At 46.0% G+C, this 13,967-nt stretch overlaps 1 protein-coding gene across 1 annotated transcript in view; it reads left to right on the top strand.

Moving 5' to 3' along the window:
• LOC119648973 (protein melted) overlaps nt 1-13,967 on the top strand; it is a 68,473-nt gene that overhangs the window by 23,602 nt on the left and 30,904 nt on the right. Inside the window, exons 3-4 of the mRNA XM_038050895.1 lie at nt 10,374-10,625; nt 10,925-11,099. Of these exons, the coding sequence (XP_037906823.1) occupies nt 10,374-10,625; nt 10,925-11,099 (427 nt within the window). The remainder of the gene's footprint in view (nt 1-10,373; nt 10,626-10,924; nt 11,100-13,967) is intronic.

Below are 13,967 nucleotides of genomic sequence, written 5' to 3' on the forward strand. Positions count from 1 at the left end.
TGATATCTACTATCAAAAGGGCGAGACAAATAAATGGAAAACCGATAAAGAGGCGTTACTACACTATTCTCTGTTGTTATTATAATGTTTTAAAACAAACTACCACAAAACAACTAGCAGATAAATAGTCCATCACTCATGGGTATCAGTGCTCTGCATCGTGTTACCATGCAACTAATTAATGCTTGCAGGTGTTCTTCTGGTATTTTGTTTCAAGTGTGAAGGACCGCGTTTCAAATTTCCTCAATGGTCTTCACTAGGATGACTTTTCGACTATGCAACGCGGCGCAAATCTTTCAGAGATTCATCCCCTCTATGCTGCAGAACCTGCACTTCTGTTTCGTATATTTGGATGATGGTCTGGTCGTGTCTTCCTCTGAATCCGAACATTAAGAGGACCAAATCCTTGCAATCGTAGGTAAGATTCTCCGACCACCTAATTACCCCTGGAGGCATCCAACCGGACCCTGTCAAGATGCAAGAGATTTTGGACTTCCAGCTTCCGAAAGGATCTGAGAAGATTTTTGGGTATTTTAAACTTCTATAGTCGTTTCTTGCTCAAGGCCGCCCACGGTCAGTCGATCCTTAACACCTACTTGTTTAGCCAAAAAACCAAGGACTCCTGTCTGATCGTATAATCCCCAGAGGCTATTCAAGCGTTTGAGACTACCAAGCAACAGCTGATGGATGCTTCACTTCTGACATTCTCTCAGCAAGGTGCACCCCTTGTCGTATTCGTCGATGCCTTAGACATTGCCATAGGTGTTGCTCTTCACCAGAAAATGAACCAAATCTGGTAACTGCTGAACTTCTCCAAACAACTGAGTCCCGCTCAACGAAACTACAGCACATATGATCGTAAGTTATTAGCCGCGTACCTCGCAATTAAATATTTCTGGTGTTTCCTTGAAGGCAGGCCGTTCATAGTGTTCACGAACCATAAGTCACTAACTTTTGCTTTCAAACAAAAGCCCGACAAAGCGTCTCCTCTTTCAACTTCGGCACTTGCGCATTATCAACCAGTTCGCTTCCGGCATTCAACACATGTCTGGTAAAGATAACGTAGTTGCTGACGATTTTTCACGTGTTGCAGAGGTCAAGATCTCCGTCACCATCGATTTTTCGGCAAATTTGGAGATGCAGAAGGACGACGCAGTTCCTCAGACCAAATTCATACCACCTCACCCCATATATTCCGGCCGATCCCGAAATGAAGTATTTCACGATCTAGCGCACCCAGGCATTCGGACGAATCGGTTATTCACCGCAAAGTATTTCTGGCCATTCATTTTTGGGCCAGAGAGTTCATCGCATGTCAGAAGGGCAATTCGATAAATCATGTAAAGAAAGATATAGGCGTGTTCTCTCAGTCCACCAAGCGTTTCTACACAATGCACCTCGATATCATTGCCCCTTTCCGAGACTCGCACGGTTGCAAGTATTGCCTCACAATCATCGATAGGTTCACACAGTGGCCTGAGGCGATTCCTCTGAGAGAAATTACTATACAATCTTGCGCTTAGGGCCTCTGTCGAGAATGGATTGCACGCTTTGGTGTCTCTGCAATTGCAATCACCGACCTCCCTTTTCTCAGAGTTGGACAAACTCCTCGGCTTCAAACGCCACCGGTCAACCGACTATCACCCGCAATTCAATGGGATGCTCGAAAGGTGGTACAGGATGCTGAAGGGCGCTGCAATGGTTCAAGACAACCCTTCTTGGTCGCAAATTCTGCCATTCGTTCTACTTGGCCTCCGGACAGCCAATCGAAAAGAATTTGGTGGAAGTTCCTCAGAGCTGGTATACGGGGAGAACCTGAGAATCCCCATCGACCCTGTGATGCGGTTACAAATATCAGAGTGCTCATATTATAATTTGTTTTATTCTGGGAATTACTCAACGCAACAGTGGATAAATGTTGAAAAAATTATCCATTGTGATGTGGGTGCCCCCATGTGCACCATGTGCAACGCCAGTTGACCGAGCCTCATCCGGCTGTATGTCCACATAGAATTCAGCAGGGAGTGTTTAGTTGATTTTTACATCAACTATCCCAAATATTTTTATAATATACTGACGAAAACTGCATCTGTTCTGTGTCACCAACAGCTGCTCATCGACACAGAGCTCCAATGAATGCACAAAAACAGATTTTTGAAAAAGGCTCCAGACATGACGAATTGGGTCCAACTTATTCTGACGCAATTGTGTCTCACGTGTCCTGGAATTGTCAAAACGTATGAAACGATTTGTCGGCACTGCAATGTCCACTATTTCTCCGGCACAGTCATCCACCTCTCCACGTGCGCTACTGTTTAATTTTGTGGGTTTAGGGTTAAAAGTGACTATCTAGACGGAGTCAGAAAAACTTAAATTAAGGGCTTCAGAAATTACCAAACTGAAAAATCAGAGAAAATCTGTAATGCCGCCCTATATGATCTAGGACTCCTCATCCATTCCGATATCTGTTCAAATAAAGTTAATAATAGGAACCTCATTCATTCATTCTGGTACAAATTTGGGATATAGACCATAATATACAGGACAATATTGAACAATTTTATGGAAATCTAACTATTATTAACAAATTTATAGTAACCAAAGTTGTCTTCATCATAAGGCAATGTCAGCATCACGTTGAAGTGAATAGTCCGGCTTGTGTGTGGGTTGTATAGGGTGAAGGAGACGTTCAGCCCCGGAGCACTCAGATGGTGGCGATCTATTATCCCCGATACCCCGCTTAAAGGAATATTGCAATTCTGGTTGCATGTCACAGGACTTTCGTTGGATGTGATACTACCTACTGCAAACGAAAATCATGTCCACAGACAGAGTCTTAACTTGTAATTGTTCTGTGGATTCCGCTTCCTAGTTACAGGATAAACATGTGTTACTTTCAGAGACGGTCCTTTAGGCTGCCTACAACAGTTTTGTATATGCTATTTTTTTTCAACAGAACAAATTTGCCAGCATGTTTGTTTGGTTTTGGCAGAACAAGCTTGGGGTGTCTGGTGCATTTAGTCTCCCTAAATCCTTGTCCTTATAGGAAGTCTGTATCCATTTTTTCACAGTGCCATTTACCAATGAACACACGTGGCTGTTCCATTATGACAGTGCCCAGACATGGTCACGGCTATCCCCATCATGGAGTTTCTTACTTTACCTTTGCCCTTTAAGCAGTGTGACCGAAATTAGTAGCCAGGTTTCGCTTGATCCCTTTCATTCATTCACAAACATGAAATGTGTTCGAACGAACAAAAACTCTTTGGTTCCGGCCTTAGCGGAATTTTTTTTCCATTTTTTAAATCTTGAGGAATTTTAGGTCCACATCAATTTAATGATAAACCTCATCAATGGAGAAGAGGTGAGGCAGCATCTGCTGAATTGCCTCTCTCCTGAATGTCATCCTTCTTAGTTTTCTAGTTGGTGGGACTTTATGACGACTTGGAACTTAAGATTGTAACCAAAGGTTTCAAATTTTATCTGCCATGCGAGTTCATAATTATTAATCGCAAGGACGTATAATGTTACTCTACTCACCTCAGTTACGTATGAAAGTCACCGCTCGAAACGTCTCACCATAGGGTCAAAGCTCTTACTGTACAAGACAATGATCTTGCCACTCCTCATGTATTCCTTCGAGAGAAGAATCCTCCCAAGAATTTTTGGCCCCCTACATGAGGATGGACGATTCCGTAGCCTACATAACGACGAAATCTATGAGCGATACCATGACCGTCTGGTTTTGGATAAAATCCGGCTCAATGGGTTACGGTGGGCGGGTCACTTAATTCGTATGGATGAGGATGATCCCACCCGGAAAGTCTATAAGTCTATATCTATGGTAGAAAAAGAAGACGAGGCAAACCCTGCCTAAGATGGAGCGATGGCGTAAGCCAGGACGCCAGACAGCTTTTGGGGATATCGAATTGGTGGACCTCGGCGCAAAACCAGGATTTCTGGAGTTCCTTATTAAGGCAAACCTAGACCGGATACCGGTTGTTGCACCGTTGATGATGATGTGGCGCGGCTGGATTCGCGGCATTTGAAATTTATTTCGAATGTCGTGAATACCAGCGGACAGATGACATCACCGGCGCTCTACTCAGTTCAGAACTCGCTACAAGAGTGAAGAACAGAGTAGGTGACGAAAAACGTCAGATAGAAAAAACAATACTTGGTTGGCAATCACGGTGAAAGGAAAGATTTTCGTGCAGAAAGAAAACATACGGGAATCCCTATTGAACTTTGCAACATACGAAAAATATGTCAAAAACCTATTTCGAATAATAATAGAATAAAAGGTTAAATACAAGCTCATAAATTTGACTGGAAACTCTTATATTGGTGACCCCGGAGCGAACATCGCCGCATTAAAATACGTTTAGAACCAAACTGTCCCAGGTTCCACCGAGCAACAAAACGCAGAATAAATTCTCAAATGGAAAGTCTATCGAAGATGGAGGAAGAAGTGTAGCTTTAAGAGGAAACGGTGCCAGCAAGATCCCGTGAACATGCGCCAAAGTGCGTGAGAAGCCACCGCAGGCAGGATTCGAAGCCGCCGCCCTCAAGACTAGCGTCATCGCCGCAGGTTTCGAAGCCACCGCCCTCAAGACCAGCGTCATCACCGCGGGATTCGAAGCCGCCGCCGTCAAGACCAGCGTCAACGTTGTAGCCGCCGCCACAATCATCAACAACGGCGCGCTATTATTATTTATAATTTTATTAAAATTTTGTTGTTTTAAAATGTTTTTAATCACGCGGTGGTCGGCCTGGACGAGGAGTCCATCGTGCTCGTGTCTGACGTGGTGAAATCGGCTTCATATTCACTGCTCAAGACGGAATTAATCAGGCGCCTGTCAGTAAGTGAGTCAGCAAAACTGGATCACTTGCTGGCAGGCCTAACGTTGGGAGATCGGACTCCCAGCCAATTGGAAGGCACCCAGGCGGTCCTCGCGTGTGTCGCAGGTTCCTTGGAGGCACTGGCAGCTGCGGCCGACAAAGTGCACGAGGTGCGCGTACGCCCGACCATAGCGGCCGTTCAACAGCCATCGGACGAGGTTGTCGACTTAAGGCGCGAAATAGCCGCCTTAACAGCCACTGTGGCTGAGATGCGGGCGACGCTGGACGCTCAGCGTTCGGGCGCCAGATCACGAGCTCACTCGCGGTCTGCCACCCGAAAAGGGTGATCAGGTAGCAGGTCGTCAGGACAGTCCACGGACCAAGGGATTTGCTGGTACCACCGCAGATTCGGCGATAAAGCCACCAAGTGTACTATCCCTTGCAAATTCACGCCTGCCGCAAAAAACTAGGTCCGCGGGGGGTCCTGGCGACGGCCACCCAGAACGCAGCGCCACGTCGCCTAACAATTTACCCAACTACCTTATCGATACTGGTGCGGAGGTTTCGGTTCTTCCCGTACCTCGGCAACATCAACTATTTCCACAACCGCTCAAACTGGCGGCAGCAAATTCCTCCCGCATAAACACATACGGGTATAGGCAAGTGGACATGAGTCTTGGCTTGCGTAGGACGTTTTCGTGGCATTTCATCCTGGCGGATGTCAGCTTGCCCATACTAGGCGCAGACTTCCTGTGTCACTATGGATTGCTGGTAGACTTGCAAAACAAGTCTCTTATAGATTCCACGACCAACCTTAATTCGTCGGGACAAACGGTATCTCACCCAGGCAATAATCTTTCCGTTCTTTTAGAAGACATTACCGACTCTCGTGTTCGGGCACTTCTCCAAAAGTTCAGCCAGATTACTACCGAGTGTAGTCTCTCCAAACCAGTGAAGCACAATGTGCAGCACCACATTATTACTACTGGTTCCCCGATTTTCTTGAAGGTGTGTCCTCTACCATCCCAGAAACTGGCTATTGCACGGAAAGAGTTTGAACAACTCGTTCAACAGGGTATCTGCAGGCCCTCAAACAGCTGTTGGTCTTCCCCACTGCATATGGTCCCTAAGCCAAACGGCGAATGGCGCCCATGTGGGGATTACAGAAGGCTAAATGCACAGACTGTTCCTGACCGATATTCAATTCCACTCATCCACGACTTTGCGCATCACCTCGCGAATTGCCGCATCTTTTCGACCTTGGACTTAATCAAGGCTTACCACCAAATCCCAGTAGCTCCTGAAGACATTCCAAAGATGGCAATATGCACACCCTTTGGACTCTTCGAGTTCACCCGAATGACTTTCGGATTGTGCAATGCGGCGCAAACCTTTCAAAGGTTCATTCACTCAGTCCTGCGAAACCTCGATTTCTGTTTCGTCTATTTGGATGATGTTTTGGTCGCTTCTTCCACTGAGTCTGAGCACTTAGCCCATCTCAAGTGCATTTTTCAGCGTGTCCTTGAGGCCGGTTTAGTCCTAAACGTTGAGAAATGCAAATTCCTTCAACAACAGGTGAGATTCCTCGGCCACTCCATTTCCTCTGAAGGAATACAGCCCGACCCAGACAAGGTGCAAGCAATCACAAGCTTCCCGCGTCCAAAAACAGTGAGGGAGTTGAGGAGGTTCTTGGGCATGCTAAACTTCTACCGTCGTTTCCTGCCCAAGGCCGCCCATCACCAGTCCGTTTTGAACGCGTACTTGTCTGGCCCCAAAACAAAAGACACACGAGAGATTGTGTAGTCTGAAGAGGCTGTCCGCGCGTTCAATAAATCCCGACAGCAACTGGCTGATGCTACACTTTTGGCATTTCCTCAGCAAGATGTACCCCTAGCCGTTTTTGTTGATGCCTCTGACATCGCAGTAGGTGCTGCCCTTCACCAAAAGGTGGATCAAGTTTGGCAGCCGTTGAGCTTCTTCTCGAAACAGTTGAATCCCGCTCAACGGAACTACAGTACCTACGATCGCGAACTGCTCGTCGCGTACTTGTCCATCAAATACTTCCGTTTCTCCCTAGAAGGCAGGCCGTTCACAGTGTCCACGGACCATAAGCCTCTCACTTATGCTTTGAAACAAAAGTCCGACAAAGCGTCCGCTCGTCAGCTTTGACACCAGTTTAGGTCAGACATCCAGCACGTGTCCGGCAAGGACAACATAGTTGCTGACGCTTTGTCTCGTGTCTCCGAGGTTAACATCCCCGCCTCACTCGATTTCTCGGCTATTGCCAAGGCGCAGGAGGATGACGCAGCACTTCAGAGCCTCAAATCCAACCCCAAATACAAATTTCGGGAGTTGCCCATCTTCAGCTCAAACGTCTCGCTCTGCTGCGAAGACTCGGAAAAGGGACCTCGGCCATACATTACGGCCACATTTCGCAAAGAAGTGTTCCATGCACGACTTGGCGCATCCCGGCATCAGGACAACAAACCTGTTAGTCACCGGAAAATACTTCTGGCCCTCCATGAACAAGGATATCAATTCCTGGGCCAGAGAGTGCATCGCATGTCAAAAGTGTAAAGTCTCCAGGCATGTAAGGAAAGAAGTGGGCTCATTCCCCCGCACTACCAAGCGTTTCCACACGATACACCTCGACATCGCCTTTGCGAGACTCGCACGGTTACAAGTATTGCCTCACAATCATCGACAGGTTCACGCGGTGGCCTGAGGCAATACCTCTGAAAGACATTACGGCGCAATCTTGTGCCGAAGCCCTCTGCCGAGAGTGGATACCACGCTTTGGCGTCCCTGCAGTGGTCATCACTGACCAGGGAATGCAATTTGAATCCACCCTTTTCTCGGAGTTAGGTAAACTCCTGGGTTTTAAACGCCAGCGGACTACTGCATACCACCCGCAATCCAATGGGATGCTAGAACGTTGGCACCGGACGCTGAAAGCCGCCATTATGGCACACGACGACCCGTCCTGGACTCAAGTCTTGCCTCTCGTCCTACTCGGCCTTCGTACAACCCGCCGAGAGGAATTTGCTGCCAGCCCCGCGGAGCTGGTATACGGGGAGAACCCAAGACTCCCAAGCGATCCGGTCTTCGACAAGAGATCGGGTGTCACGGAGTCGGGGTTGGTGCATCTTCTGAGGGACAATCTCCGACGCATCAAAGCGCCACCACCCACTCGACACTCGTCCATACCTGCTTGTTCGCCCAAGGAACTGGACACATGCACGCACGTGCTGATCAGGACGGATGCCGTCCGGAAGCCGCTGCAGCCTCCATATGAGGGCCCGTATCGCGTTCTCGAGAGGGGAGAACATTTCTTCCAGCTCGGGATCGGTGGACACAAAAAGGCGGTCTCTTTGTCCAGGCTGAAACCCGTGTACGCCCCGAAGCAGCGTCGTATCCGCTTTGTGGATTAACGGGGAACGAAGTTCCGGGATCCGTCGCCGAAACCCCCTAGGTTTCGTCTGGGGGCGGAGTGATGTGGCGCGGCAGGATCTGCAGCATTCGAAATTTATTTCGAATGTTGCGGATGCGGACGGGTAGATGGCGCGGAACTCTCCACTCACGCATTTTAGAACGCACCAAGGGAGTGGAGAATTAGCGGCGGAAAAATGCCGTTGGTTGGGACAGTAAGGACCGCATGGAAATAAGCCGGTCTCTTCTGTTTCCAACCGCGGCGGTGAACACATTAATTTTAATACCGATCTTTGTTCTGTTTTGTATCGCCCTTCATTAGTAAATTAAAATTTAAATATTCAGAATAGATTTGAAAATCTTCATTACTTGAAGGAGAGAAACAGCATAAGTTGGCAACGTGCTAAACGATTGTGGATAAAATCCGGCTCAATAGGTTACGGTGGGCGGGTCACTTAATCCGTATGGATGAGGATGATCCCACCCGGAAGGTCTATAAGGGCAATATCTATGGTAGAAAAAGAAGACGAGGCAGACCCTGCCTAAGATGGAGCGATGGCGTAAGCCAGGATGCCAGACAGCTTTTGGGGATATCGAATTGGTGGACCTCGGCGCAAAACCAGGATGTCTGGAGTTCCTTATTAAGACAGACCTAGACCGGATACCGGTTGTTGCGCCGTTGATGATGATGATGACTTCCGTCGATTTCCTTACCATTTGAAATGTCCCTTTTGTATTCTGTCCAGTGCAGAAATATTCTTGTTGATAAACTTTCCCTGTAAGCAAATATGCACAATAAATTGAATTAAAAAGGTGTCGTCCTAGGATATGAAGGACTTGTGATTGGTCATAGCTTTTCCCATTAAAAATAGGGTATTGTGCTTTTATTTCTTGCTTGTTTCAAGGTTTCACAAATGCATTCCACTGAATTGAGTTCAAATGGCCATTTCGTATGCATCTGGTTTTAGTTTCCATATTCGGAGGTCATCTTAATTCAGTGAAACAGAAATTATGTTCGTAATGTATTTGGACTGAAAGCCTGCAGGCATACTTTCACTTTTACTTTACTTCGAATTTCAAAACATTCAAATCAGCAAAAAGTAAATGTGGATTGGTTTGATGGAGGCTGAAGAGAACCTGAAGTGAACTTGCTCATATTTGGAGTCTATTCTGGAAGACGAGAGGAACGATTTCTTCTGGATGATTTGTCATTCATTGTGAAAGATATTAAATCTGTGGAAACCGGTTCTTATTATTTCGTTTCGCGGTCTTCGTAGATATTCCCATAGAAAATCTTACCTTTGGTTAATAATCGTACCAAGCCGTGTTGTTGTGAATAAAAAGATGCTTACCTAAATAGAAATAAACCATTCTACAGGGTGCGGCAACATAACTTCCTTTTTTCAAAACTCAATAAAAACTATTGTATGCATCGGAAAATATTTATTTATTTTTTATAATGTAGGTACATGTCTAAAGTTTTTATTTACATTGTTTTGAAGATCAAATCTGTTAGGTGACATCCCCCATTCTCCATACATTGCGTAAATCGATTTCTGGCGTTTGTCATGACTCTTGTTAGCAACATTGACGCTCTCACTGCTTCAATGTTCTCAGGTGATCTAACGTGCCGAGCGACTCCAGTTCTTCCTTTTGTCGCACTTGCAGTTTGTCTGAATGTAGTGACCCATGTAACAATTGATTTGCGATTCCGAAATGCACGCTGTGTTGCAATAACCGAACATCCGCTTGAAAAGTAAACTTCAACGGCAAAGGCACGCTCCTCACTATTCCAACGCATGATGGCGACTGGACCGTGTCGGGACAAGACTTTACAGTATCCCCTCTTGAGTGGCGCGCATTTTAAAAAAGGAAGTTATGCTGCCGCACTCTGTATAAAGATGAATCATGTACGAGTGGTTTCGGATAGTACCAGGACTTGAAAATAGTGAATGCATGGAAACTGCTGTTGATGTAGGAATTCAAGTTCGCCCTGCGTTCTCTAGCCATTTGCAAGTGTCTCTCAAACCCACTTTTCATTCTAAGTGCGGTGCATGATCTTGACATGAGTATTTTATTGAAAGTGTTGATTTTCTTCTTAGCTTACAGAAATAGAACCGATCATCTCACAGGCGGACTACTTGAAGAACACCAATGATCAGTCGGTGGTAGAGATCTGCGTAACACGAGTGCTATCATGTATCCGCGAAACAAAGACCGCAGAACGTTACTGCTCGGCGCTAGTTGGCCTTCTAGAAACTTGCCTCAACTACAATCTGCAGCCAACAGGAGCCGGCCGAGATGATCCGCCACATGCAAAAATCTCAGCTGATATCATCTCAAGTATATTCTTGGTATGTGCGACATACTTACATTCTAGTTGATTTAAAATTAGAATAGATTTTAATTATTAACTTTCGGGCTATATCATGCATGGCTATCTAAGACAATTACAAATTAAGCTAGATGGAAACGCTGTAGCCCATGGTGTTATCAAAGCGTTTGTAGATTAAATGGAATAATTTTTAGAATTGCTAAATATACTGAACCAGACTAATACTCACTTAACTTGATTCAGGATTTACGTGACAAACAGTTAACCTTTCATATCCTTAGAAGCACTGATATTTTTCGTCTTTTCTTTTCCAAACAGAATTACGACAAAAAAGAAGTGATGAAAATCGCATTACCGGTAGCTGTGAAATTCCTTTCGAAAGGAAACAAGGAACTCTCTACGAACTTGGCAAGCTACTTATCACTGGCGGCCATAGATTATGCATATCTGTTAAGTCCTCATATTGATCCGATATTGGAGTCTATTGTCGCCGGTGAGTACTATTGTGTTTTTGTCTAAATTTAACAGATCGAGTAAACTGCGTAGCTCCCAGGTGCGCAACGTGGATTGGTACCCACGATGGAGCATAAAAGCTGGGAGACGCCTGATAAACCAACACCAACAGCTCTACCAAACCCTATCTCCACCTCCACGTGGTGACCGCTGGGAACTCTTTCTTAACGAAAAGCTGCAGACGGAGTTGGATGAAGGCGAGTCTCCCGCGCCTAAAAACGGGACAAATTGTACCAACTGGCCCTCCAGGTTGGGGGTAGGGTGGGGCTGACAACTCTACACGGAAAACAACTTGTTACGAAGCCACAATAGGAGCCTCGGGCAGGATGGATTTTACAACGATGAACCCGGCAACGAAAACGGAATAACGATTTGCACATTTTCTCATGGAACGTGCGCTCCCTGTACAGGAATGGAGCTGCCAAGCAGCTAGCCGATCCCCTGTCCCCGGGCACGAGCAGAAACTTATCACGAACTCCAGCGAGCGGAGTAGCGACTTCACAGACGGAAAAAGGAAGCCTGGGAGAACCAACAGGTCTGTTATCTCGAAAAGTACAGGGAGCAACCGCACAAAACGCGCAAGTTTTACTAACAAGTCAGCAGGATGAAGCCTTACACACCTCGTTGCTCATCCTGCCGAGACAAAGAAGGAAATCTGATTTCCGACAGAATGGGCATATTGAAGCGATGGGTTGAGTACTTTGATGAACTATTGAACAACCAGAGCATCGGCGAGTTGGAGGTCCCGTCAACTGAAGACGACGAACAAATACTTCCACCACCAAGTGTAGAAGAAACAGTCCGTGCAATTCATCGGCCTAAGAATCATCGGTCGCCAGATGCCGATGGAATTACAGTCGAATTGGTTAGGTATGGAGGCGACCAATTACACCAAGTGGTTCATCAACTTATGTTCAAGGTGTGCGACAGCGAATCAACGCCTGACGACTGACAAATAGGCGTTATCTGTCTCATACATAAAAAGGCAGATATCACACAGTGCAGCAATTATAAAGTTATCACGTTGCTGAGTACTATTTATAAGAATTCGGTATCCCGACGAAATTGATAAGACTGACTAGGCGTAACCTGACCAATGTGCGAGGCCAGATAAAAGCAGCAGGATCACTCTCAAGACAATTCAACAACGGTCTACGACAAGGGTTTGTACTATCATCCCCTTTAACCTAGCCCTGGAGAAAGTGATCCGTGATGCTGAGGTAAATGCGAGGGGTACAATCCTCTTGAAGTCCACCCAACTACTGACCTATGCTGGCTATATCGACATCATGGGAGGAACGACGCGAGACATACAAACTGCCTTAATCCAGATCGAGCATATATTGCGAGATCTTGGGTTGCACACCAATGAATACAAGACAAAATATATGGCGGCAAAGTCAGCACCGAGACCCAACCAACCAACAACAACCGCACTAATCAAACGGGAAGAGTAAAGATAGGAGACTACAACTTTGAGACCGTTGATAATTTCTCCTATCTAGGGTCAAAAATCACTACCGATAACAGCTAGGACGATGAAATCCACGCACGGTTATTGGCAGCCAACAGACCCTATTTGAGCTTATAAAAACTTTTCCGCTCGAAACGTCTCATCATAAGGTCAAGGCTCTTACTGTACAAGACAATGATCTTGCCAGTCATGCATTCCTCGGAGACCTGGGTTCCTAGCGATACAAATTGGGAACTCTTGGCCGCGTTCGAGAGAAGAATCCTCCGAATAATTTTTTGCCCCCTACATGGATGGACGATTCCATAGCCTACATAACGACGAAATCTATGAGCGATACCATGATCGTCAGGTTGTGGATAAAATCTGGTAATAGGTTGGGGTGGGCGGGTCACTTAATCCGTATGGATGAAAATGATCCAGTCCAAAAAGTCCATAAAGACAATATCGCAGCTTATGCCAACGCTTGATCCAATTCTCGAAACATTTTTGAAACTCTGTATTTGGTATCTCCATTAAGGCCATCTCCGATTTTTCCATTATCTCCTCTCTGCTGCTGAAACGCCTTCTTCTCAGTAGTTTTTTGTTTCGATTGAAGAGAAAGAAATCACATGGGGCCAAATCAGGTGAATTCAGTGGTTGTTGGATGGTGGTGATGGTGATGTCATTGTGCGCCGGTGCATTATGGTGGTGCAAGATCCACGAGTTGTTCGCCCATAAATGCTTGCGTTTTTGACGCACTGATTCATGCAAACGTTTTCAAACATCCAAATAATATTCCTTGTTGACAGTCTCACCTTGTGGCAAGAATTCACTATGCACCACAGCGTGGTAATCGATGAAAACCGTGAGCATCGCTTTCTTCTTTGACTGGAAACGACGTGGTTTCTTCGATATCGGCTCATTCGACGCGCGCCATTCATTCGCCTGATGTCTGGACTGCGTTTCGTACTCATAAATCCACATCTCGTCTCCAGTAATGATGCGTTTGATGAATGTTGGGTCAGAAGCAGCCATGAAAATCATGTCTTTGGCGATGTGCACACTGTCCTTCTTTTGCATCAAATTTAAGTATTTCGATACCAACTGGGCTGCAACGCGACGGAAACACAAATCGTTCACCACAATGCTTTGAACGGATCCAAATGAAATGCTCAAACCCCCCTCCGATCTTTCTGATGGTTAATTTGCTGTTTTTGGCCAACATTTCCTTAACTTTATCAATGTTTTCTTCGGATTTCGATGTCGATGGCCTGCCGCTGTGCTCATCATCAACAATGCACTCACGGCCTTTTCTGAACCGTTCGTGCCACTTGAAAAAGGCTGTTTTCTTTAAAGCATCGTAACCGAAGCACTTTCCCAACATTTGCAAGGTTT

Source organism: Hermetia illucens, chromosome 2, assembly GCF_905115235.1.
Source record: "Hermetia illucens chromosome 2, iHerIll2.2.curated.20191125, whole genome shotgun sequence".
Classification (NCBI taxonomy): domain Eukaryota; kingdom Metazoa; phylum Arthropoda; class Insecta; order Diptera; family Stratiomyidae; genus Hermetia; species Hermetia illucens.